The sequence below is a fragment of the Opisthorchis viverrini genome (assembly GCF_000715545.1).
Source record: "Opisthorchis viverrini unplaced genomic scaffold opera_v5_201, whole genome shotgun sequence".
In the NCBI taxonomy this organism is placed as follows: Eukaryota; Metazoa; Platyhelminthes; class Trematoda; order Opisthorchiida; family Opisthorchiidae; genus Opisthorchis; species Opisthorchis viverrini.
In genome coordinates, this window is record NW_008751856.1 from 86,261 (window position 1) to 113,647 (window position 27,387).

General features: G+C 48.0%; 1 protein-coding gene across 1 annotated transcript in view; it reads left to right on the forward strand.

Moving 5' to 3' along the window:
* The window catches only part of T265_08061 (hypothetical protein), a gene marked incomplete at both ends in the record, with an annotated part of 38,573 nt that overhangs the window by 1,702 nt on the left and 9,484 nt on the right, over positions 1-27,387 (forward strand). The window contains 7 exons of the mRNA XM_009173756.1: positions 1,236-1,301; positions 8,305-8,730; positions 14,608-14,760; positions 17,269-17,507; positions 21,526-21,624; positions 23,133-23,740; positions 24,639-24,838. Of these exons, the coding sequence (XP_009172020.1) occupies positions 1,236-1,301; positions 8,305-8,730; positions 14,608-14,760; positions 17,269-17,507; positions 21,526-21,624; positions 23,133-23,740; positions 24,639-24,838 (1,791 nt within the window). The remainder of the gene's footprint in view (positions 1-1,235; positions 1,302-8,304; positions 8,731-14,607; positions 14,761-17,268; positions 17,508-21,525; positions 21,625-23,132; positions 23,741-24,638; positions 24,839-27,387) is intronic.

Sequence of the window (27,387 nt, forward strand, 5' to 3'; positions counted from 1 at the left end):
GTATCCAATGGCGTCGACTTATTCGCAACCGAGTAACTAGAAGACGCGTTCGATTTTGCAGCAGTCACTTCATTCGCGGAGGCAACTATCGACCACCGTGTCTGAGCCGCGTTCAGCTGTCGCATTCATTCGATGCTTAGCTGTTGTGACACCTGAGGGGATAATGAGGGCCGAAGGTATCTTGCAGGTTGCCCAAGGTGCTGGTTTGGGTGTGAGTTGTGAGCCGTTTGGTCGGTAAGTTCGCGGCTTAACCAGTGAACTATCTTGAGCTCACATGCCGTCAATGATGAATCGGGGGCGAGATGGCCCAAGTGGTTAGAGCGCAATTTACTGACCGGAAGGTCCGTGGTTCGAATCCGACCTCCGCCACTCGACTTCCCCTGTCTAGACTTGGGCGACCTGGCAGTATCCCGGCCCTCGTGCTTCCTTCGGGTGGCATGGCAGCTAGGCACCGGAAGGGTGCTACATCTGAACGCTTTCTTTTCTTCTTTCAATGATGAATCTTTCTCGGTTCCTCCTTCAAAGTGACGTAAGCTGTGCGGTGGGATTGGTTACGAAGAGTGTGGATATTGTTGGCGTGGTCTAGTTTTCTGATTGGGGTTCCCATGATCTTCCCTGTGTTTAGCTGGAGACGTTGCAGGAATTGGCTACCTACTGGTGTCAGTGGCTTTCGTGCTGTCACCTCGGTATGTAGGCACATGCGGAAGGCTAACGCCTGGTCACCATCTCACCCATTTTTCCTTTCCAGATTTAGGCTTTATAAATAATTGTATGCACATTTCGGTTTGGTAGTAGTAGTGAAGCACTTGTGTCGCCACTAATATTGCTGTCTCCAGTGTAATCATGTCGACTGGATGAATGACTATACGGTTGTGAGTGTGGTAGTTCAGTTGTGAGCGCGAAGCTGCGTCTCATCTGTGGATGTCTTCAGATATCCAGTAATCTTCATTTATTTCTGCCAGCTGAATCGTTGCGCTGCACTTTACACTGCATGAGTTTACTACTTGATTTTGAATATCATTATCACACAACATGGATCTTGATTTATTGCCTCTGTTGGTGGGTCCACCTTCCAGGTCAAGGTTTAAAATGCGTGCGGCGACTTGTTCCTTAGAGGCTGTACTGCTGTGATGGTCTTCTCACCGGAATTCCGACTAAATACTACCTCCATAGCCTGTTGGTTGGGTTTTAGAGTTGTATGATCCCGCGTGTTATGTTGTTGTTCCATTCCACAGGATCCAACCATGAAAGCTTGCCAGGAGTCCGATACGGCTCTAAACGCATCTGATATGGACAGTAACGTAAACAGGGTGCGAATGGCTCAGTAGTTAGAGCACGAATTCAACGACCGGACCGTGGTTCGAACCCGACCTCTACATCTCGACTTCCTCCGTCTAGGCTTGGGAAACCTGGCAGTATCCCAGCCCTCGTGTTTCCTACGGGTAGCATATCAGATGGCATCGAAAGGGTGCTATAGTCGAACACAACGTCATAGATAAGGTGTGTATGTTCTACTTCCTTCGCCATCGAGCTAGGCTACTCGCCAGCAGCCAGGTGGGTAAGAATATCCCAAAATCGTTATCTTGAGCGATTGACTCAGCATTTCAGCTGGCTTCGCTCAACGCGATCTCTGTAAGAACCCAGAAGTGGTACTCCGTCAACAGCAGAAATCCAACACAAATTATCATTTTTCAAACACAAGCGTCTTGACCGTGATCCCGATCCTCAAAATGGACGCAAGAACGTCATACGTAAAACAATGTGGTGTCGGCCTGGAAGTCGTGGTATATAAGATGCTCGTTGAAACTATTTTGCGCAGATTGTTGGGTTGTGGAGAGGGATAGATTCGTAAGAATCAAGCTGTGTTTCCTCGTTGTTGTCATCGACAGCACAGCATTGGTGTTCAACCCTGACGCTTCGCTGCCGTACAACCATAATTTATTTGAAAGCCTCGTAGTGAAGAGAACGAAAGTTGATAAGTAAGGGACTTAGTGCTAGTCTACCACAATTATTCCGAAGTATGCACAACTCGGACACTCATTCAGGCAATCTGAATATAAACTGACCAGAACGTAATTGACGTCGATTAGCTGCCATATCTTACAGCTTCTCCAAACATGCACGGTGAGAATTACGCGAACCCTGTCTTGGAAGGTGAGTCGCATAGACAGTACCGAGACTTCGTAATCTCCTTCATAGCCTTCACACTATGTCAAGGTTTGACTACCTCTCTGATTGCGGCACTCTGAGTTGAACATCGAAAACTTTATTTTGCGGCAAATGCTGGTTTGATGTACGCAGTACATAACCAGCCTACCACAGCTCTCGGTACTGGATACATTATTGTCTTAAATTCTTTCGCACAAAAGAACTTTCGTTTTTTGGTTGTCTTGTTTAAGGTTCACCAGTGCCAGCCTATGTGAGCGAAGGTCATGAGACAACCTGAACACCTGAAGAGATCTGAGTTCCACTGCTCGAACAACTCACATCTGACAACCATACTGCAGCCTTGTACGCGCGTCCCTTGAGATTTAGGGATGTACCAGTGTTAACCAGTGTTATGTGTTAACTTAGCAAGTGCGACCTGAGGTTTATAGATTCGAGCTTTGAGCTGATCTGTTGCACTACATTCTAAGCTAACACAACTTCCGACAAACGTATAGTGTTCCACAACTTTCAATGTTACCGCTTGAATTCTTGGGGATGTATTCGGGGACTGCTGTTACTGCAGCGTGGCTTCGCACTTTGTGAAAGTGAAGCAAATGTCAAAGGACTGGATAACCTTGGTCGGCTGTTCAAGTAATGCTTGCGTTTCCTGCCTTTTTCCGAAATGAGCACTGTCGTCTCGATGTTCCATATCGGAAATACTGGAACACCTGGGGCTTTGGAGGATGTCAAAGGACTGGATAACCTTGGTCGGCCGTTCAAGTAATGCTTGCGTTTCCTGCTTTTTTTCCGAAATGAGACCACTGTCGTCCCGATGTTCCATATCGGAAATATTGGAACACCTGGGGCTTTGGAGACCTTCCAGTCCAAGTGGGTAGAGCGCGAATTTACTGACCGGAAGGTCCGTGGTTCGAACCCGGCCTATGCCTCTTGACTTCCCATGTCTAGGCTTGGGCGACCTGGCAGTATCCCAGCTCTCGTGCAACCTTCGGGTGGCATGGCAATTAGGCGCCGAAAGGGTGCTACAGCTGAACGATTTTTTCGACAAAATCGAACGCACTTTTGGGCTCTGAAGAGCTGCAACAGTAAATGATACTTCCCGGCTGAAGTGCCCCTTTTTGAACCTTTGACTCAAATTCTGACCCACTTAGCTGAAGCGGCCTGGCCTGGTTAAGGGTTTCACGGATACGGCATTGCTGTTTCACTTCTTATGTGGCTGTGCACAGCAGGTGTCTTTTGAACAGCACAAGACTCGAGCAGGTGTCTTTTGAGCAGCACGAGACTCGGGTTTTAAAGATATTTTGACCGTATTGAATAATGCGCTTGCGGTCACGGTCAACCGTTGAACGATTAGAGTGTGCGGCCTTTAGGGTCTACCTTTTCTAAACTGTCCTCCCTTGGAATGCAGCATCGCTGCTTCCATAAATATGGACATGCTGGTCATCTGGTGGAAAACACCTTACTGCCTTCATAATCCCGTCGTAGAGAATAGTATGACTTTACGTACAGTACGGAGACTCGGTGTTCTTCAGGCTGCTTCCTTTCGGCCTTTTTGGTATTTTTGGACCTTTGGGATGTGAGTTGCAGCCGGCATATCCTACAGGATCATTGCAGCACAGAAGCCAAACAACCACGATGAGGCGACACTTGAAGTCAAGGAACACCAAGATTGTTGGACGCCTATATACATGCAATCGCTCTAACACTTGATGGGGTGCGAAGAAATGGTCCAAATAGTTTTCCCCGCCGGAATCCTGCTTACCGTTCTCGGGTCCTGTCCTCACGTCCCTTTGTAAGACGTAAAAATAAGTGATGCAATGGGACTGGTTTCAACAGGAGTCATTTCCACACTCACTACGAGCACCTCTTTCTAGAAGCGCACAACACTATCGGCTCTTTCTAGTTGGTGGGGACAGCCTCTCAGAGACAAATAAGTTAGATAAGCACCGATTGATTCCACTTCCATCTTCGAACAGAACGGCTGGGAGTTCCTGAGGACCTGCAGCTCGGTAACGTTTGAGGAACAATTCGCATCCGCTTATTTGATTGAGTCAGAGCTGCGTCCGGTTGGGGCGTAAGCAGGCACGCAGACAACATCATCGACAGCATGACATCAGTGTTTAACACCGATGCTGTACAACCATGATTTACTTGAAAGCCTTATTATGAAAAAAAAGAATAAAGGTGTTCGGGGAAGGGTGCCTACACCTCCAAACATCCACTCAGGCGATCTGGATAGAAACTGGCAACAAGATCGCCACTTACATCGGTCGGCAACCATATCTTGCAACACGACAGACAGCGTCAATATCCTGCTTGTAAGACTCCTTGACGGACGTTGACAGGCGTACCGCAAAGAGGTGACTATCAATGGATACCCAGTAGAACAAGGATCCTCTTTACGATGGCTTTGGATGATACCAACCACTGCGCGTCTAGCTGCAACGAACTCTACCAAACCAACCAAAAAAACAGCTGTAGTACCCTTTCGGTGCCTAGCTGCCATGCCACACGAAGGATGCAAGAGGGCTGGGATACTGCCAAGTCGCCCAAGCCTAGACAGGGGAAGTCGAGAGGATGAGGTCGGGTTCGAACCACGAACCTTCCGGCCAGTAAATTCGCGCTCTAACCACTTGAGACATCTCGCCCCCGCAACGAACTCTGGATCGCTAGAGGTTTGCAGCTGAAAGCGAGTGGAGAGTAATGGGACACTTGGCACAATCGCTTTGCTGGCATCTCAAATTCTCGTTTCCGATACCCAACTCACAGCAATATCAAGATAGTCCAGTGTGAGAGCAAGGGCCACGGTGTCCAGACTTAGACAGGAGGACCATTGGGGTCCTGAACCAAAGTCTTTGGCTCGCAAGCCTGACTGCAGTGCAACGGTGAATGGTGGGATATGCAAGTGCATTACCGTTTTTATGGAACAAGTCTCCACATATGTTCTAGCTCCCGACATGGTGGACCGGGAGATTATCTTGTTCAGACTTCCAACCATTGAGAGATACTTCGCTAGCATAGCCTAATGAGGCACACAAGGAGGCACACAAACCGTCACACTACGCTACGGTTCATTTTCTTCAGACTGCTAAGTTTCACCCTGGCTGAGGGTGCGTCGACGGTGTGTTTACCCCGGCAAGTTTTTGAGCAGCACCACTCTTCCGAGCTTGCCATGTTAGTCGTTTTTCTTGATCTGAGAGCTGCTTTTGACGCCGTCGGTCGGCCTTAGGTGTCTTTTCCAAATTTATATCCCATTTGTTGGCACTGCGTGCAGAATCCTGTGGCTGTGTACGGCAATACTGCAAGCTCTCCCCTGAATAAACCACCTCTGGTTGTGTGAAGCAGGGCTGTCCTCTCTAACCGCTATTCAGTTTTCTCATTGATGCGGTACTTGAAATTTCCCCGTCTGTCTTGGAAACTTCGGAGGCATCCGTGGCTTTTGTTGACGCACATTAAACAATATATGCCATTTTGAGTTGCCTAAATACTTTTGTTGCACTGTGTGCTTACGACTACTGCGAAAGTGCTGCTATACGACCAGGTGAGATTAAGCCAAGACCCTATGCTTGCACACAAGCCGATTGACATAGTAGATGAATTTGTTTACCTGGGCAGTTGTATAAGTTTCGATAGATTGGTCACTAGATTACTTGTCGAATCCAAGAGACCAGGTCAGCTTTTCAGACTTCTGGCATTTATGGCGACGGTGTGAGATCGGTTTGCTTACAAAGGGCATAGTATACAATAAGGCGTGATTTATGGTTGAGGATCGTGGCTTTTACGCGCATTGATCGACCGTAGCACCCTTTCGACGCATAGCTGCTATGGTACCCGAAGGAGTCACGAGTGCTAAGGTACCACCAGGTTGCTCAAGCCTACACACGAGAAATCGAGATGCTGAGGTTGAGTTCGAGCTACTGACCTTCCGGTCAGTACGTTCGCGCCTTAAGCACTGCTATTCCGAGATCAGTGGGATGTAGGGGATGTAGGGTGTGTACGAAGACTCTCGTGGCTTGTGAATTGGTGTCTGCTAAGCGTTGGCTGGGTGTGGTATAGATTGGATTTGCCATGCATCATATCTTGCGATGAATGTGCTACTTACGCCTCATAGTTGCTACGTTTAGAACATGTAATTTGAATGCCGCGGAGCTCTCTTTGCAGGTCCGAATTCCGCAGTTGTTAGTTTTCCTATACCTTACATCATCCTGAGAGACGATTTCGGGGCGCCCGTCTGCAGTAGCCACCTCAAATGCGTCAAAATATACTTTCGAACTTTGAAGCAATGAGGACAACTGCTGCTCTTCCTCGTTTGCTGGATGCCTTCTTGCATTGACGTATACCGTCCGTCAAATGCGAGCACCGTAACTGTCCTGGCTGCTCGGCTACTCTTCTCACCCTAGGCTACTCAACCCTGGTGTGGATGATGTGCGAGCGAGAGTGTCTCTACTAGACTAGACACCCGTCGCTGCTCGGCTACTCTTCTCACCCTAGGCTGCTCAACCCTGGTGGCACAAAATTTGCTGAGACCGCACCTACAGGTGTGGATGATGTGCGAGCGAGAATGTCTCTACTAGACTAGATACTTTCGAACTTTGAAGCAATGAGGACAACTGCTGCTCTTCCTCGTTTGCTGGATGCCTTCTTGCATTGACGTATACCGTCCGTCAAATGCGAGCACCGTAACTATCCTGGCTGCTCGGCTACTCTTCTCACCCTAGGCTACTCAACCCTGGTGTGGATGATGTGCGAGCGAGAGTGTCTCTACTAGACTAGACACCCGTCCAGCCCTTGCTTTGGCGTCGACGAGGTACGGAGGTCTGTCGCTCTTCGTCCGTTTTTATCGACGGACTGCAGCGGTGTCGTTTTCGACGGGCACTGTTCGTTGACTTTTGTCTCGTTTCTTTCCTAGACTGAGAATGACTTGGCAGTTTCGCATGGGTCTTAAGCTTTTCCCCTAGTTCGGCCTCGGACGCGAGATTCATGGTAAATTCCCCGGTTGATGCATGGAAGAGGCAGGGAAAATGAATTGAGGTAGAGTCGGCTCTGAAGAGCACTGTTCTCGAGGGTATTGAGGAGGAACCCTGGTCGGACGGTTTAGCTAATAATATGCGCACAGGCGATCCACTAATAAGATAGCCCACGAATCGAAGCAAAATCTCGTCAGGGGATGCATTTTCTATCAACTGAGCAATTGTTGTAAGCTTGGATACTTCATTTCACCGACTCGCCTACCCCTTCCACCAACAACTTAGTAAAGGCACCTACGAGTACGCTTTCTGACAACCAAAACAGTGTATCCAGCCAGGCACGGGAGGGGTCACGTGGACCCCATTCCGGAAGGCGAACAATGACAACAGAAAATTCCGAGATGCGTATAGCGCTCCGCAACCTCCAATGGCACTCCTTGAATTGCCTATAGGGGCTACAGGCCTACTGTGTACTCAAGGCATGATAAAGAGCTGGCGTTTGAGCTGTATTAATTTCCGTGGACGAACCTTGCCTGAATACTCCACGTTTGTACTTTTTTTTACATCTCTCCCTGCGTGGGATATGCAATTTCTGGACGGCGCTTGACCATGTTTGTCACTTATGACTATGTTCCAAGTGGTACGATAAGCTTCCTTAAGTTCGGCTACTTTATGCTGGTCCGACAAACCCACAACATCAACAGTTGCTTGCGTCTACATACCTTTAGAAATGTCAATATCAAGAAGGCATTGACCATTTACTATGAGCTTCAAGTAATCTTAGTGTCAACCTTTTCGGGGGCGCAGGTTCTGATAGGGTTCCCTTCTATCGTAGTTTTGTAAACTAGGTCTTTCGGACTGAGTTATTTTGCTTTTTCAAAGGCCTGGCTCAGAATGACGTCTCTTGGATAAATCAGAATACTCAAGTGATACTGGTTTTTGTTTTCAAGAGCGTTTGTTCGTCCTACAAATTCTGGTCGTAGTCGCAGAAGCGCCGATCGGTAAGGTAGACAGACTGGACAAACTGACACCCAACGAAACAAACCCCGATTGTTCAGCCAGATAGCTTCGCTTCGCGACCAAATTAATGTCTTTCTGGTAGTTTTCCCCTGTCGCTATGCGGCCACTCCTGACAAGTATTTAGTTGTTATTCATTTCAATTTGCCTTCAGAAACAGCTCCGCCGAGACCTTCGCATCGGGAGTGCTTATCACATAGGAAGTTCTCGATTCCCGCGCACCTTTTCACCAACCCCCTACTCAACACTGGAAGTCAACAATCAGCAGTCCGTCACAACCCCTCTTGTTATCGACAAGGATTCAACGCCGCCTCCTACCACTACAGATACCTTCCTAAGACATCCTTTCAACTTGATTCTAGCCCGTGAGCAAGGTGACATTGGACCAGCTCCGAAATCCAGACGCGTCCGCTACAAAGCTTCACGGTGGCGTTGTGAAGGTTCGCCCCGAATTGATGGGCTCCAGCTTCAGGGGCACCGAGAGCGAGGGACACGACATGCTGATCCTCAAACATTCTCTGAACTAGTACAAGGCAGTTTGTGGGCGGTTTCGCGCTTGCATTTGGAAAACAAGTTCAAGGTTTGTTAACGGTGTTTTCTTCGAAGTGCTGATTTTTCCAATTTAATTTCGAACAAAATTTCTGACTCGACACAAAATTCTCTCTATTGTTTTAAAGTCCTACGCAAACACGCCCTCCTTGGAGATTTGCTCTGTTCGGAGTAGTGGGTGGGTTCGTGCTTTGTTGGGGGGGGGGTTAGATGACCCAAGTGGTTAGAGCACGAATTCACTGACCGGAAGGTCCGTGGTTCGAACCCGACCTCTGCCTCTCGACTTGGGCAACCTGGCAGTATCCCAGCCCTGTTGCAACCTTCGGGTGGCACGGCAGCTAGGCACCGAAAGGGTGCTACAGCCGAACGTGTTCTGTTGTGTCTTTCGAACGGCGCACCTTGGTTTCCTGTTTCAGCCACTATGGTGTAGCAAAAGGCGCAGTAACTTGAGAGGCAAAAGAAAATGACTAGAACTGCACTTACAGGCTTGTCACAAAATATTCCACAAGGTCACGCCAGAATCTTCGTGAGCGTACAAGAAGCACCAAGCTAAAAAGGCTCGACTCCGATTGGCCGGTGTTCTGACCACTCAGAGCATGCCTTCATCCGCTGGCGACATATCCGTCAAATCGGCATGATGTTCGATTATTTAGAGCCACCCGCCTCGGGACAGGTTTAGGCACGAAGCACCATCTGTTGTGGTGGGACACCACCAAATCCATAAAAACCCTTGTTTTCTAGGATTCACGGACAATTTTCATATGACCGCACGGTGGATACGTTTGTTTTATATGTAATGTCTAGGATGAAACCGTGTTTCATTTAATTCGTTCCTTCATTCCAAACTTTGATAACTTACCTAGAGTTGTTAGTCACCTCGAGAGTTTCAACCTCCATCCATACCCGATTGAAAAGTTACTACCGAGTGTACGCTGGGCGAGTGGCTGATTTGGGTCGCTTGTGTATTGTCACCGTTCGTATTTGTGCTCCCCTGTTCCTCTGAGGAGCAGGTTACTTCTTCCGTAGCCTTTCTGTATTCAGGATTACCGCAGCGGATTTTATCTATGAATGTTCGGTATAACATAGTATCTGTTACGATCATGGCTATATGCGACGTGAGAACGAGCGCATAGATCCCCAGCTACGACGCGGGCCCAACCTCTCCCAGCGCAGAGAAAAAAGATCGCACCTTCTAGGGAGTTTTTGCTGCTCGATCAAAGGCAATGTACAATGGGGGTAACTATATTTATATTGGATGACCTTGAAGACTGATAAATGCATTTGTATATACAAAGTGGGGGCGAGATGGCCCAATTGATTGGAGCGCGAATTTACTGACCGAAAGGTCCGTGGTTCGAACCCCACCTCTGTCTCTCGACTTCCCCTGTCTGGGCTTGGGCAACCTGGCAGTATCTCAACCCTCGTGCAACCTTCGGGTGGCACCTCAGCTAGGCACCGAAAGGGTGTTACAGCTAAACGATATACGAATTGTGATCAGCCAATAGGAACGAAACGCGTTCTTCCGGAAGCATATCCAACATGGCGGGAAAAGGTCCGAAGATTCAAAGTTCACATTTGAGAAAATTAGTTTGACAACAAAGAACTTTTTGGGGATACCATCATCCTCAACAGTGTCTCCATTTGGAGTTGCGCAGAGTGCGTCATTCTCACATACACTCACTTAAACACACTTGCATGCGGGGTGCCTAAGGATTACACTTTTCGAAGTTCTTGTTACGGGCGTAGATTTCTGCTCTTGCTAGTTTCGTAGATAGTAACCTAGAACCAATCCATGTTTCATCTTGTCAACAGGTGTCAAAAAACCCCTTTTGTGGTCTACGGTTGATTTTTCGTATGATTAACAACTAACCCGTAACACTTGAGTCATCCACTTGTTTTCGAGAGGGTGATGAACTAACGGCTGAGACAGACACATGTGGTTGCGTTTGCGAATCTTCGTACATGGTTTACTGTCTTCGCCCAGCGATAGAAGAAGCGAGTTGTCGAATATAAGCCTAATGCTGAATGAGTCACGGTTAAACCTTGTACCGGGCAAAGAAGCTGTCTAAAGGTTTGAGATCCTCGCTTCTGCTTCTTTTATACATCGACTATCGATGACTAAACTCTATCCTTCATGGGAGGTTGCTTTCTTCGCGGGTGCTCTCAAGCGGAGCCTTCTTCTTCCTCTTTTCCGAACCATCTCCGCAGCAGAAATCAAATTTTTGTTGTCCAATAGAGTAACGAGGAAGACCACTCAGGGTGAGATGGCTTAAGTGGTTAGAGCGCGACGTTGCTGACGTTACTGGTTCGAACCCGACCTCTGCCTCTCGACTTTCCCTGTTTAGGCAACCTAGCAGTATCCCAGCCTTCGTGCTTCCTCTGGGTGGCATGGCAGTTGGGTACCGAAAGGGTGTTGCAATTGGATGGTTATCTCCTCTAATATCAATGTGACATGCAGCAATGTTTCTGCTCTTATAGTTAGGATGGACGAACCCCCGACGATCCTGCGTTGTGAGAGCCTCATGGTCAAACATTCTTTTCGACAGTTGCCGCGTTGACTGACCTGTCTAGAGATGGCTCCAACGGTTAGAGCGCGACGTTACTGACCGGAATGTCCGTGGCTCGAACCCGGCCTCTGCCTCTCAACATTCCCTGTGTAGGCTTGGGCAACCTGGTAGTATCCCAGCCCTCGTGCTTCGTCCGGGTGGCCACGGCAGTCTGGCACCGAAAGGGTGCTAAAGCTGGACTCGTCTACGGTCCTCATTAACACAGGGACCGAGTGCCTCGTTTGTCCGTCGGTTGTTTTTGCTTGTCTTCTTCCAAGGATGCGCGGGTGGGCAAGATGGATCCAAATAGGTCGGCTATCACATTTCCTGTGGTTTCATCTGCGCAGGACCGATTATGCCATAAGTGCATAGCTTCGCCCTCGCTCTCCTTAGTGGAAAGTCCAGCGCCAACCTTGGGATCACGTGTTAACGACACTGGCCACTGTCTTCTGTATGCAGCTGTCCAATTTTTTTAGTTTCCAAAATATCGGGGGCTTGAACTACCGTACACTAGGTGTACGGTTTGTAACCGCTGATATCGATCATTACACACGAAGCGAGTGCGGCTGGTTCACATTTAGGCAAGATCATAAGCATTCTGTTGCTTTTTCTGGTTCTAATTGGACACTAAATTTGGCAATATTGCGCGCTGCTCAGCCCCATCCAACTGTTTGCTGTGTATTCTGTCGGAGTGGATTTCTCGATGGGTTTCTTAGGCCACTCGCGTGTGCTTGTGTGATCCAATAATCTTAGTTTCATATTTTTAATGATCGTGTATTCGATCGATGCGCACGAAACCGAAAAGCAGTGGACAGTTGCTTCATCCCTGTTCACTGGCGGCCGTACAATATGCTGCATAGGAACTGCATTTCGCACCTTAGGGCCATTAGTAGCTGTTTGATGTACGAATCGCTCAGTCCCAAAGTTGGGATTAGGGTTCACCTAGTAAAATAGTTATCGTTCGGTTGTACCACCCTTTCGGTGCTTAGCCTGCGTGCCACCTGAAAGTTGCAATGGGGGCTGAGATACGGCTAAGTTGCCCAGGCCTAGACAGGGGAGGAGTCGAGATGCCGCGCTTGGGTTCGAACCACGGACCTTGCAGTCAGTAAGTTCACGCCTTAAGCACTCAGATATCTCGAGCTCATTTGAACTGTATTCTCAGTGCCATGATGCCGTGGTTCTATGGATTCCACTCCAAATGTGGTGGCGTTGAGTCTTGTTGGACTTTGAACTCCGGTCACCTGACTTGTAGAGCGGGTGTGTTACTCCTACGCCTCGACTGGGTGAATGCGCTCATATTTGAGTTGTGAATTTGGTTCGTCAGACACCTCGATTGTGATCAATTGTCTGCGTTTTAAATTGAACGGCAGGCTGTGGAAACTCGGCACTTGCAAACCAAGTTAGTGGTTTCATCACACTATTGATGTTTTTTATTTTTTCCCCATAGTTCACAGGATTACTAATCCCAACGCACTTTGTGACCGTTGCAGTGACCTTGTGTTGTTCGATGGGGGCCAGATGGTTCGGTTGTCAGTGCGCAGATTTACTGACCGGGAGGTCTGGGGTTCGAACGCAACCTCTACCTCTCGAATACCTCTGGCTTTACCCCATTTCTCGTACTTTCTTCGAGTCGCATGGCAGCTAGGCACCGAAATGGACAATTTTTGAGCTGTTTACGCCCTTTGCTTCTGGAAATCACCCTCATTTCGGTGGCAACTCAATGCCAGACTCGTTCATCGGTTTTCGCCATTCATCGCACTCCACTGGCTTACCCCTAGGTCTCTGTACTGTGGGCTGTGCTTTTAGGTAGAGTTGCCTGACGTGACACCTTCTGGGCGAGATGGCTGTACGGAGGCCAGCCATCCCTAATGTCCGAACACCACATCATTTGGACGGATGTTACGTGCAGGACACGGGCCAAACGAAGGCATGCCCTGATTGGTCAGAATATCAGCCAATCCGAGTCAAGTACCCTTGAATCGACGCTTCTCGCCCCCTCACGGAGATTCTGACACGACCTTGTGGAACACTGTGACTACCGTATAAATACAGTTGTAATAATTTCCCTTTGTCTCCATAAAAGGCTGTGTAGAGCTGCCGGTGGAGCAGGAAGCCGAGGGACCGATACAGGGTTCCACTACCGTTCAGCAAGACACAACAATGGACAAAATGGTTAGAGCGCGAATTTACTGACCGGAAGGTCTGTGATTCGAACCCAACCTCTGCCCCTCGACTGGGCAACCCGGTAGTATCCCAGCCCTCTTGCAACCTTCGGGTGGCATGGCAGCTAGGCACCGAAAGGGTGCTAAAGCTGAGCGATGACATCTTCGTGTGGATAATAGAGGGTATCTTCGTGTTATATTATGGCGTCCGTGGTCAGCGGATGAACTGGAAAACGGGTACTTGCTTGTACGGGACTATATCCAGCTTACCGAATTACACGTGCTAGGATACATTCGATCATAGAGAGTTGTCATCCTTCGTTTCACGGTGGTCTGTTCGATTACAGCTGACTACAACCAAGTTCGCCACTGTTGCTGTGACGTTTATAGAACAAGATCCTTTCCCTTGACAAAGAATGCTGGAAATTGACTTCAGTCAGGGCCTCGGTTTGAGCTCGAGATAGCTCAGTGGTTAAGGCGCGAACTTACGGACTGGAAGGTCTGTGGTTCGAACCCAACCTTGGCATCTTGACTGCTCCTGCTAGGGTTTGGCAGCACCTTGGCCCTCGTGGTTCCTTCAGGTGTAGTGCATCGGGTTACCCGTGCAGCAATACAATATTCAGTAATATAAAGCTTTTTTTCCGTTACGAAAGAGCTGTCCCGAGACGAATTGTCAATGCTGGGAAGGTGGCATTGCACCACTTTTATTTCCAATCCAATTGGTTGTTTTAAATCGGAGTAAAAATAATAAATAATGGTCAATTGAAAAATGTTTGGGACCGATTGGGTAGTCATCGTTCACCATACCTCTCTGAAATAATAAATAGCAGTCGTTCAGCTGTAGCACCCTGTCGGTGCCTAGCTCCCATGCCATCCAAAGCAAGCACGAGGGCTGGGATACTGCCAGGTTACCCACGCCTAGACACGGAAAGTCGGGAGGCCGAGGTCCGGTTCGAATCATGGACCTTCTGGTCAGTAGATTCGCGCTCTAACCACTTGAGCCATCTCGGAGTGCGCTGTTCGCGCAGCTGGTCTCCGAAATGGCCCAAACGACTGAAGTTTTTCTCGAACTTCCGCTACCACGAAAAGGGTCTTCGTGGTTTATGCTTGGTTCCCACCCTGCTAAGCTCAACATTTGTCGCTAATTGTTTATTGATCCCCACCCAATATTCACCATTCTTGCGACCCTTTCTATCGTAGTGTCATCGTGGATGTGTCAACGCTCTGACCTTCAATTCCTCTGGAAACCTGATCGCCTCGGGTTCCGACGATTTGAAAGTGGTTGTCACCAACTGGATCACCAAGGAACAAGTTGCCAAGTACTCGACGGGGCACGCCATGAACATCTTTCACGTGGGTCGATGAACGTTTTCCATTAGACGTGTTTTTTTCCAAAATGACATGTAAATTCGAGCCTATTGTTTATAGTACGTTCACACACGAAGGTCACGTTGCACTTTAATCAGTTGTGTTTATCGGAACCGTCGGTGTTAACTGGACGAGAGTAGACGTAGACTTGTGTATCGATCCGATCCGTGTCCACATGTTAGCTGGGCGCAACAGCTTCCAAGCCAGACGCGTGCGCAACTCAACAGCTTGACGGATAATACAGACGGGGGGGGAGTGCAGGTTGGTGCAACAAGGTCGAAATATCAAGCCTCCGCTGCGGAGCTATTTATTAGAAAATATCAACTGACCGGTTACAGACTATTGGACAGGGAAGCAAAACTCTCCTATGCATCCTATTTAGAAAAAACTGAATATCCATCCTTTCTTTGAACGCCTCTTCCTGAAGTTTTCCAGATATTCATTGACTGTTGCTCAAATGCAAGTAAATGCTACAAAGCGAGTCCACAAATTCCTCAGTAGATCTCACTTTTCAAGAGACGTGGAGCGGATTTGCGAGGAAACACTACTCGCATGCCCCATCAGTAGTATCCACCGTTGCACTATGACCGGGGAAATCGGTTTCACAGATTTGAAGGGTTCGATCCTAACGACCAGGGCCGTTTATTTGAATCAGAACCAGTCAATCAATGATTAATGCTCCAACACCCTGTTCAACCAATTCATGGCGTTTTCCGAGGAATAATGATCCTTAAGAAAGTCGAGGATGACTTCGTCAGTATCGTAGTTACCAAGGCGATGACAAGGCCATGGGACTCACAGCCACGAACCGGTCACATTCGTAGCTACACAACCGCGCAAAGTTGTTGACGATTCCGGTGCGTCAATACCCACAACATTACTTTACTGTTGAACTACTCTGCTGGCACTCATATCACCGGTTCGTACGGACCCGCAGGCCATTGATGGTTTGTGTGAGTGTATGAGGCACTTGACTCCGTGGTTGGTAGTGGATTCTGTACTATTAATGCTGCACTTGTATTTTAATATTTTGTCATCACCCCAAGACAGTTAGGGTCGAATGACCACAATGTCGCTGTCCACAGAATGGCGTATCTCGTAAGTTCTAGGTTGGTCATTCAATTCGAGCTATGATTAACACATTTCAGCCGATTGGACAAAGTGCGAACGGCATGCAGTCAATCCATTGATCGGAATGCTTCTATCCCGATGGGTGTAGACTGCCGTGAACAACTTCACATCGAGAGCCTAGCGTGTACTTTGTTTTGTATATACTATTAGTACTCCTGGATTTTCCCCCTTCCCCACACAGATCAATCATTCTGTTCTTGTTCTTTCATGCCAGAAATTCGTTCCAAGTTATTCGAGGTGGCTCACCATCCTGATCGCGCGTGGCTAGAAAGGCATCGATGGCTCTTAAATTTTCTTTCTCGTCTAACTGACCTGTTCGTCATCATCGGAACATCGTTTATAACAGCCACGGTTTTCCAGAATGATGTGGCGCTGGGTCATGACTGATTTTTCCTGGGCAACCTTGTCTGAGTCAAGGCACGGTATTTGATTGGTTGCAAATTAACAAAGTCGATGGGAACTCGGAGATTTCGCCTTTCTGGTGAACTCCAAAAAGGATGAAATCAGTCATGGGCTTTGGAAGGAAATTCCAAGCAGCCTAATGAGTAGCGTGCTCGTCAAGAAAAAGTTGCGATTGAACTTGCCTCCTGGTTAATCTGCACCAAATCGCCTACATTACATGAAAAAATATATATGTATCATATCTGATATGGGCGCCTGTTGCCTTAAGCTCATCTCCATTGATGATACCCACGGATTGTTCGTTTTTCTCTGACCCTAAACATGCACCACCCACTCATTTTCGCATCTGAAATCCAACTACTGAAAACGATCTAGTAGTTAAATTGAGAAATTGATCCGCACCGAATCGCTCACGTTACATTAAAATATATTTTGTACCATACTTGATAGGAGCGCGTGTTGCCTTAAGCTCACCTCCACTGGTGATATCCACGGTTTGTCCGTTTTTCTTTGACCATAAACAGTCTCCCTGACAGGCTCCGCTGCACACATTTTTGCTTCTGAAATCCAACTACTGAAAACGATCTAGTAGTTAAATTGAGAAACAGCCTATCTTCCTCTACTGTCGCGGACTCCAAGTATACTGAAGTCTCCAGATGGCGCATGCTTCTCATAGCGGATTCCTTTGATACTTATATTTTATTCGCATTGGGAATGAGAGGTCTGTTCCCAGATGTAAAATATGCAGCGCATTTTAGTCCCCTGCAAGGCTTATTCAGGCAACGTACCTTGCGTCTGTTCTGTTCACCAGTGGCGAGCCGCGTTCTTTCTTTATTCAAGGCTGGTCTCACATTGTTGGTCTTTTTTCATAGCATAAACGGCAGGACACAACTGAAGTTCCTTTGGTTGAAATGTATATTACACAACTTTGCTTCTTTTACCCTCTTATTTCTAACACAGGTGAAGTTCCTCCCAGAGACTAATGACACTAAAATAGTGTCCTGTGCTTGTGACTCGGAGGTCCGCTTGGCTGAGCTTGCCTCAGACGGTTCTCTTGTCGGTTCCCCTCGTCTCCTCGTGGCACACAATCGTTCTTGTCACAAACTCGCCCTCCCGCATGGGGAACCTCACATTGTCCTATCAGCTGGCGCAGACGGTCAAGTATTTTCTATCGATGTTCGGACACCAAAAGCGGATAAGTGAGTAATGTTCAGCCTGCTTACATCCATCACCACTGGCAACAACATCAACAAAGAATGCTGATGCTTTAAAATGTACAACCTTGTAAATTTAATTGAGTAAAACCCCATAATGGAGAGAGAAAAATGGGATCTGGAATAGTACCTAGAACTAACCAATCAGAAGCGTCCGAGGTGCATACAACTAAAACACAGCTGGGCAATGTGGATGGAAATGGGCACTTTGAATGCCACTGGCGTCAGTTAGCCTCCATATCGTTCTGTGTCTCCAGCCGAGCACAGGGAGGTTCACGTGAACCCGATCCTGAAAGGCAAACAACACCTAAACGTTTCATAACCTTCGATATTTTTCTGTCCGTGTCTANGTATCTTCAGACGCTCTTCACCTGTCGGATGGTTTTTCTATACTACTGACATAATTTTAATCTCCTAAAACCCGTTGTGTTTAGTTGTTCAGTTTAGCAAAAGCTTGCTTTTTCTACAATTCAAAATATTGGGCTACCCTGAACAGATCAGAAATCTTCTTTGGAGGCTGGAAGCAAGATGGAGTGAGTTAGGGAGCCAAACACTAACTCGTTTTCGGAAAATTTATGTAACAATCGGTAAATTTATTGCTGGTCAACGTTTCGCTTTTGACACAAAAGCTTCGTCAAGCCAAGTGGCTGGCTTCCGAGGTTCCGACTCGTTGTATTCATAACAAATTGAAATTCAGTACAATATTGTCATATCTGCTGATTCGCCAATCTGTGGCATCTAACTGCTGATCTGCTCCACTGCCTAGTGCCGAAAAAAAGACCCACAGAAGGGAACACAACAGCCATATTCCGAACATGCGAGGGCGTGAGTGTGTGCGAGTGCGAATGTACAAGGGTCTCAGGCTATTTATTGGAGGGACACTGTCTGCACTTGGTCCAATGCTGACGCACGCGGTCTGGCCTTGGCACGAGTCTGCGACGCGCTGCATATTGAGGGGGCGTTGTCTGTCTGGTTGACACCCAGCGGAGCTGAGAGTCTCAGTAGATTTCGGGCATTTGGTAGTTGCTTCCAGGAATCTGGCCTTCCTGATAAATATCTTATTTCCTGCGTTCTTCAGCTCAATTTGTCACTTGGTCCGACAGAGCCTCATCACTTTTTTTACGAAGGCATCCTGCTCTCAGGTTGTAATTTACGAACTCAACTTTAGTGTTAGGTCGGTTCTAACCTGGATCTAACGTGATTCTGTCCTCGTTTCAATGTCTGGGAGTGTGCGTACAACGTCTGGTTTTGCATTTTTACTCCTGTTGCGTTCTCTACCGGGTCGAGATAGCTCACTGTTTACAGCGCGAATTTACTGACCGGAAGGTCTGTGGTTCGAACCCTGCCCTTCGACTTCCCCTGTCTAGGCTTGGGCAACCTTGCAGTATCCTAGCCCTCGTGCTTCCTTCTGGTGGCATGGCAGCTAGGCACCGAAAGGGTGTTACAGCTGAACGACTCTCTGGTGCCTCGCTGAGATGCACGCCGGTTTTCAACTCGTCTAAATTGTTGCGTGTGAGAACCTTGTTGCCCTGGTGACACCCTTCTTGAAAAGGAAGAGGGCACGAGTGCCGTCGGTCAGACCGTCATAGAAGGGCGGAGGGCAATGAGTTGTACCTGGTCCGATGAAGTCAGTGAACTGACCTCAAGGACACGAATCCAGTTCGCACCTAAAGGTGTGTCAGTACGTTTGAAGCCTCGCATCTACTGGTCTACAGTACGATGTGATTTTTTGACCGTCATGAAGAGGCTTTTCCATAACCTATTAAGCTACGGTGAAGAGTGTACGTGTGACACTCACAAAGTCTCTCATACCAGGATGGTCAATAGGTAGATGTCTGACTAACATAGTCCTCTCGTCCTGTAGGTTTCTCCCCCAAAACGTGAGCTGTCCCTACACCGAAGACCACCGATTTGTGGTTAGGCTTTTGAGCCAAAGGCTTTGGTTGAGGATCCTAATCGTCCTCCTGTCTACGTGTGGGCACCCAGCTCTCGTACAACCATGACCTACACAATTAACAATACTCTCATGCCACATCGGCCGTCGCGTGGTGCAATCAGCCGGGTCGCCGTACTTGCTGCATACAGCAGGGCGTGTAAGCGAAAACAGGCTACTGCTGACGCCTCCCTTCTTTCTCTTTCACACATTCGTTCTTCTCTCGCTCTTCTCCCCTTTGATGAGGCAGAGGGTACCAATCCACACTCGATTCGCAGTGGCGTAGGTGGAGGGAACTTGACATGGTGGAGGGGAATGAAGGAAGTTGGCAAAAGTTTGGGTTCTCTTTTCCATTCTAGGTTCACGCCGCCCTGAGTTCGGCTGGAGGCATTGGACGAGATGGCAAATAACCGATGTCAGTAGCTTTCATGCTTTTAGTTTCTATCTAGATTGTCTTACAGAGTAGACACATGGGATACTCGTGGTAGGCTAGTCTTAGATCTCGTTCTCTGTCCATTTTTCCCCTTCCCATTATGTAAGGCTTTGTCCAAATCAAGTGACAAGGTTGTGTGGCAATGAAGTAGCAATGTTGCTTTCACTAGTGATGATCATGAGTTGCGGCTTGATTGACGATCTTGCACCTCTGTATCGGTCCTTTGACTTCGTGTTCCACTCACTATGGTATACCAAAAGGCACGGCAGCTTAGGACACCCGTTTATAGAGACAAAAGACAGCTGTATCTATAGGGTAGCCACAGAGTGTTCCACAAGGTCGTGCCAGATTCTCCGTGACGGGGCGAGAAGCGTCGAGTCCAAGATGCTCGACTCGGATTGGCTGGCGTTCTCAACCATTCAGGGCATGCCTTCGTTTGGTCCGTGTCCTGCACGTGACACATCCGTCCACATGATGTAATGTTCGGTTATTATGGAGGGCTGGCCTCCGTACATCGTGACTGTCTTGCTTTGCGAGGCCTGTCTTTAACGAACGGAGGATCTCACACACTGTGGCTGGCGCAGAATGTCGTCAACAGTTCTGCAGTGAGATATTTGAGGAACGGATTCTTGGTTGCCCGGAAAACTTGCAGTGCCGTAAACTACGGATTCTCAGTCCTGCGGTGCTCCCGCGAATTCGGTGTCTGTCAAGACAAATGTACTTTGTGCAGACGTCTCTGAGTTTGCAATGCGTGTGTCTCTTGTCCGCTCTCCTTGGAACTGTAAGGCCTTTAAATAGAATTTTCTGTGGTCGTTCGCCGGTCTTTTTGATCATCATTTGTGATTCATGCTACTGTTGACCATACAGATGCCCGTAAAATCGATACCCTCTATCGTCTTTATTTCGGAAATGAAGATACAATGATACTGATGATAATGAGGTCACATTTTTCAATCCAGCGCTTCAAATTAACACTTTGACCTTGGTGTGTAACTGTATGAAGGCCTGTGATACTTTCGTAAAGGAAAGAAAGTGTTTTAGTTCCCGCAGAATTACCTGCGTGGGCTGCCGAAGAATTTTCAGCAACCTTGTGAGTAGTGTATCACGTCTGTACATGTATCGCGATATCTCGAATATCGTACCGACTGAAACATGAGACGGCCTGTGTGCAGCATATTCAGTTGAAGAACCTCATAGAAACGAGAGATTCAGTCGAGTCTCCCGTGAAGACCAAATTGATTTGCAAATGAGTGTATTTGTCGAAAACAGTCCAATTTGGGTTCAAGTAGAACATAAGGTTGACGGGAACTCGGGGACTGCGCGCCTACCTGATGAGCCCAAAGTGGAAGGGCGAAACCGGTCGTGGGCTGTCGAAGAGTTTTCAGCAACCTTGTGAGTAGTTTCCCTTATGAAAATATACTGTGATATCTCGAATATCGCACCAACTGAAACCCGAGGCGGCCTTCATTCAGCACATTTAGTTGAAGAATATCATAAACATGAGATTCATCAGAGTCTCCGAGTTGATATGCATATGAGTGTATTTATCGAAGCCTGTAATAATTTCCCATCGTGCCAACAAACGTCCTGTTTATACGTATCACTTTCCTTTCTCCCATCTTGTTCTTTTCCCGCAGTATACTTTGGCTACCCTTCTCCGAATTCTTTTCGATCGCGTCCAATCCAATTTACCCGAACGAAGTCGCCCTGTGTGGTCGAAACGAATCAATTATTCGGTAGGTCGTTCGTTTTTTCAGAATGTGCTGTTTGCAAATCGTTGTTGTCTGAATATCCATGCAAAAAATCGTTCAGCTGTAGCACCCTTCCGGTGCCTAGCTGCCATGCCACCCGAAGGAATCACGAGGACTGGGATACTGCCGGGTTGCCCAAGCCTAGACGGGGGAAGTCGAGTGGCCGGAGTTCGGGTTCGAACCATGGATCTTCTGGTCAGTAAATTCGCGCTCTAACCCCATCGGGCCATCTCGCCCCAGATCGGAACTATCTTTAAAGGGTCCCGGATCTCATTGTTCATGGTGCTGAGACGGGTCACTCCGATGCGATGCTCTCTCTCCAACTGTTTTCCCCCGTTCCCACTGTTCGATACGTTTTTTCCACATTCCGCTCGGGTTGGTGTAATTCTCAAATGAGATTTCACCCTATCAGTGAAGACAGGCTATGCTGCAAGACTGGGATGCGCTGTACAGCTGTTTCGTCAGCTGTGCGGATCTCAAGAAATTCCAGTAGGCACTCTTGAACCCGCCGACTTTCCGGCCAGTGTTTCAACATTAACGAGCAACTGGACACCAGTGTGATTGACTCTCATTTGGACAGAATACAGTCACATTCAGAAACCACGTCACGTGGTCACACCTATTGACGGGCTTTCCGAGTGGAAGTTTCATCCGTCTTGTACTTCGTGTGAACCAAAATCTGCCAGCCCTTTTGATAGATTTGTAATCAGTTGCTTATATTGTTTTACTCAGCAAACTTCATTAGTTTTATATAGTTCAGTCGTTACATCCTCACATTGCTCACTTGGCACTTGGGCTGTACCAAGGCGCATCGGTCCCAGTATCCGGGCAATGACTAGTGCAGTCCACAACCTTTATGGATCGATTTCTGATCAAGTCTCCCCCCTCCTGAGCCCTTCTCTCCAAAAACAGAGAACAGAGGAAATCGTCCTGTCTTTTCCACGTTTTTTTCGAAAATACAAGGACTCTATGCAAGGGGCGAGATGGCTCAAGTGGCTAGATCGCGAATTTACTGACCCGAAGGTCCGTGGTTCGAACCCGACCTCTGCCTCTCGACTTCCCCTTGTCTAGACTTGGGTAACCTGGCAGTATCCCAGCCCTCGTGCTTCCTTCGGGTAGCATGGCAGCTAGGCACCGGAAGGGGGTCACATCTGAACGAGTTTTTTTCTATGCAAGATCGACTATAAAAGTCTGTAGATTGTCTTGGGAGCCTTTGTATGTCTTGTCTCCGACGCGCCAAGTGCGATTGCCAAACGGTGTCATTGTTCTTGTTCAAACCTCCGTATGTTTCCCAGTTAACATACAGCACTGGCGATACTGTCAAGCAATCTTTTCATGTAATGCTCCTGTAGCTTTACGAAGGGAACAAACAAAAACGCCGGATCTGATTGATTCATTGTGACTGGTTGTCCGAGCAGCTAAGTTCACCTGTGCCGTTCTCCTAATGCTGCTCGCGTCACCCAGTTCATCAGCTTCCCTCCTCTTCTTTTAAGCATTTATGATCGGCGCAAAATGGATGGTCGTGACCCACGAAGTGGTTATTTGCACTGTTTCGGTGCCGCACACCTCCGATCTTTCGGACGTCGCACTCCTCCAGTCTTTCCCGCCGGTCTCGATGACTCATCCCCCAGCGACCACACGAACCCCTTCGGAGATGTGGACTCATCGGACTCTTCGGAGGCGGACGAGATGGATGTTGATTCGGACAATTTCCTGCATTCGTTGTCCGCCCAACTCGGACGTCGAGTTCGCGCCGTCCTCAATGGCCTCAGAGGTCGTGCGCAGGTAGCGTTTCGGTTCACCAACGGTCGAGGTGAAGGTACCACCACGACACATCCATCCTACAACCTTGAGTCTTCAAAGTACAGTGTCACCGCGGCGGTATACAGTAATCAGGGCGATGGTAGGTTCACAGCTACTCGTGTGGAAGAGATTCGAGCACCCCACATGCTCCTTGTGTCTCATAACTCGTGTTTTCCCCCCAATCCTCCCCCAGCTATCCTGGCCTCCTACAATGACGAAGATATCTACTTATTTGATACTCGCCGTCCCTCCAGTCCGTATCTACACAAATACTCTGGCCACCGTAATATGCAGACAAGTAAGAATTTTCGATCACCTTGTGTTTTTGTGAGCCTGAGTGAATCGCTCTGTTTTGTAGAATATCATGGACATTGTCTGATACGCTGGCATACAACAACTTTGTATAATCTAGCTACCCCCCACTCCCTAATGAGGTAAGGGCAAAAGAGAAGAGATTCAGTTAAAACATGAGGTTGACGGAAACTCGGGGACTGCGCGCCTTCCTGATGAGCCCGAAGTGGAAGGGCGAAACCGGTCGTGAGCTGTCGAAGAGTTTTCAGCAACCTTGTGAGTAGTTTCCTTCATTGAAATATACTGCGATATCTCCAATATTGTGCCAACCGAAACATGGGGCAGCCTGTGTGCAGCACATTCAGTCGTAGAATATCACAAACGAGAGATTGAGCTGAGTCTCTAATGAAAAACCCAAATTGATTTGCAAATGAGTGTATTTGTCGAAAACAGTCCAATTTGGGTTCAAGTAGAACATAAGGTTGACGGGAACTCGGGGACTGCGCGCCTACCTGATGAGCCCAAAGTGGAAGGGCGAAACCGGTCGTGGGCTGTCGACGAATTTTCAGCAACCTCATGAGTAGTGTATTACAAAGAGACTGAAGTTTCCAGAAATTTTTTCCATCCTAGTGTGAGCACCTGTAGGTACAAGTGGCTACGAGCAATGTCGGGAACTCAATTATTAGATGTAACAAGCCCAAGCCTGCGAAAAGTGTGGCCTTCTTTGGGGTTGAGGAGGTAGTCTTCCCCCCTTTGTGAAGTTTCTACGATGAACTGCCTTTTCACTATCGGAGGAGCGATGATCAGGCGAGGGGAATACACCCTGTATTAGGAAAAAACCCGAAAAATTTGCTTTTTTGTACCCTAACGCGACGAAATTCCCTCTTTGCACTGTTTTTTTCCAGTTGTTAGCGCCACATTCTTCGGCCCGAACAGCGAGTACGTGGTTAGTGGGAGCGATGATGGCTTCTTCTACGTTTGGGATCGAGAGTCCGAGGGTATTGTGCAGTGGCTGCATGCCGACGCCGATGGTGCCGTCAATGTAATCGAGTCACACCCAACACTTCCCGTCTTAGCCTCTGCGGGGTTGGATTTCGACTTCAAGGTATGTTCTGTGCAGATTGCATTTAAAAAAATAATGTATACTTATTCAGCGAGATGGCCAAAGTGGTTAGAGCGCGAATTTACTGACCGAAAAGTCCGTGGTTCGAATCCGACCTCTGCCGCATCTCGACTTCCCCTGTCTAGGCTTGGGCAACCTGGCAGTATCCCAGCCCTCGTGCTTCCTTCGGATGGCATGGCAGTTAGGCACCGAAAGGGTGCTACAGCTGAAGGCCTTCCTTGTCTAGGCTTGGGCAACCTGGCAGTATCTCAGTCCTGGTGCAACCTTCGGGTGGCATAGTAGCTAGGCACCGAAAGGGTGCTACGTCTGAACGAGTTTTTTTTTAACATTTTCGGTGCCTAGCTGCCATGTCACTCGAAGGCGACACGAGGACTGCGATACTACCAAGCCGCCCAAACATAGGAGCACTCGAGATGCTGAGTGTGGGTTCGAACCACGGACCCTTCGGCCAGTAATTTCGCGCCTTAACCACTGAGCTTTCTCAAGCTTGGTAAGAACCCCCGCCTGACAGTGGGACAATAGACTTTGCGCGATTTGAGACTGTCTATTGAGTAGGGTCCGAGTACTCATCGAGGACACCAGGCTTGGCACCCGTTTTTCTTTTCCTATGGATAGGATTATTTTACGATACACCGCTGACTCCCAAAACCACTTGGCAGTAAATCTCATCCATGAAAAACATCGGTCATCTACCATGAGACATTAATCGCGTGAGCCAGCGGGGCACCAAATTGTTTCCCGAAGTTGCAATGGGGTCTCCACTCACGAAATACATTCACTTGCAAACTGATTCGGTTTTAACGGGGGACTCAACGGAACCCCACCTGATCTTCTTCAGCTGGATGTGCCGACGGAAATTCAAGGACTGTACCGACTGGATACCCTTCAAGAAGAGCGAAACCGGTTGTGTGCCATGGAAGTGCATAGTGAATAGTGCTCGTTCAAGAAACACTTCTGTTTCAGTGTGTTATGGGTTGTGGTCTCCTCCACTGGTACAGTTTGTCTTTAGTTGTGGCACATTCAGCGTGTGGCCGACATACAATATGGAAAGAATGTGAGGTCTTGACTACTGTTGGGCTTTTCGAGTTTAAATAGGAGCATTCGGAAAGCAGGGTTAGCTTCGAAACACTAGCATCTCGGTCCATCGGGGGGTGAAATGACTCAGTGGTTAGAGCGCGAATGTACCGAACGGAAGGTCCGTGGTTCGAACCCAACTTCTGCATCTCGACTTCTCCTGTTTGGGCAACCTTTCAGCCCTCGTGTTTCTGCCGGATGGCGGTGTCACAGCCGGACAGTTATCATTATTACCGAAATACAATGATGATGAGGTCTGAGTAAGCACATTCAGGTGCTTAAAAACATCTTAAACGAAAGATTCCGCTGTGTTCCAGGTGATTCTCCCGTTAAAACCAAATTGGTTTGCAAATGAGTGTATTTCGCTAATTTCGTGCAAATTGGTTTCAAGCAGAACATAAGGTTGACGGAAACCCGGGGAATTCGCCTACCTGATGAGCCCCAAAAAGGGCGAAATCGGTCCTGGGCTGTCGACGAATTTTCAGCAACCCTATGAGTAGCGCATTACGAATAGACATGTATTGCGATACCTTGAATATCTTAGTGACTGAAACATGAGGCGGCCTGGTGCAGCACATTCAGTAGCCTGGAAACATCACAAATGAGAAATTCAGATGGGTTTCAGGTGGATCTCTCGAAAAATCAAATTAGTTCGCAAATGAGTGTAGTTAGCTGATTTCGTGCAACTGGTTTCAAGTAGAACCTAAGGTTGACAGAAACTCGGGGACTGCGCCTACAGAAACTCGGGCCTTGCACCTAATAGATCAGTCTCAAGTAGAGCCGAACCGGTCCTGGGCTGTCGACGAATTTTCAGCAACCATATGAGTAGTGCATTACGTCGTATCTTTCTCATAGGTGGATGTATCCCACAAGGCTTTATTTCTTATTTCCACTCGGTTCTACTACTTCCTCTGTGCTAGTTGAAGGTCGCCACTTTGTTCGGCCACTTGCCTTTCTCGTGGTTTGTACTGGGGAAACGGTACAAAAATAAGGTTGATAAATTTCTGAAGGATCGCACATCATTCGCCCTCAGTTTGGGTCATTGCAAACACGACTAGGACTGTTGGAACACAGGCGGCTGTGTGACCATTGCCTTCGTACTGTGCTGGTTGGTCTGGCGCTTGATATTTCTTGTATAAGGCAGTCTGTCCGTCCTAGAGAAGTGTTTTTTTCTGGGGGGGGGGGATGGATTTGTCTCTTGAGACTGTCAAACAGCCTCGAGTCGTAACAAGAGGGATGAGTCGGCTGATACAAGGACAAATTTGGCCCAAGTCATCCCTCGTTTTACTAACGTCAACTAGGTCGGGTTTCAGTTCGATTCCCACCGAATCTGTTATCGAGCCCATAATTTTTTGGCGCGCCGTTGTGTGAGAGTGTTAGAAGGCTCCCGGATACCTTTTGTTTCTTCTTCGTCCCGGGTTTCTCTTCGGCTTCTTCTATATGTCCTGTGGTTATCA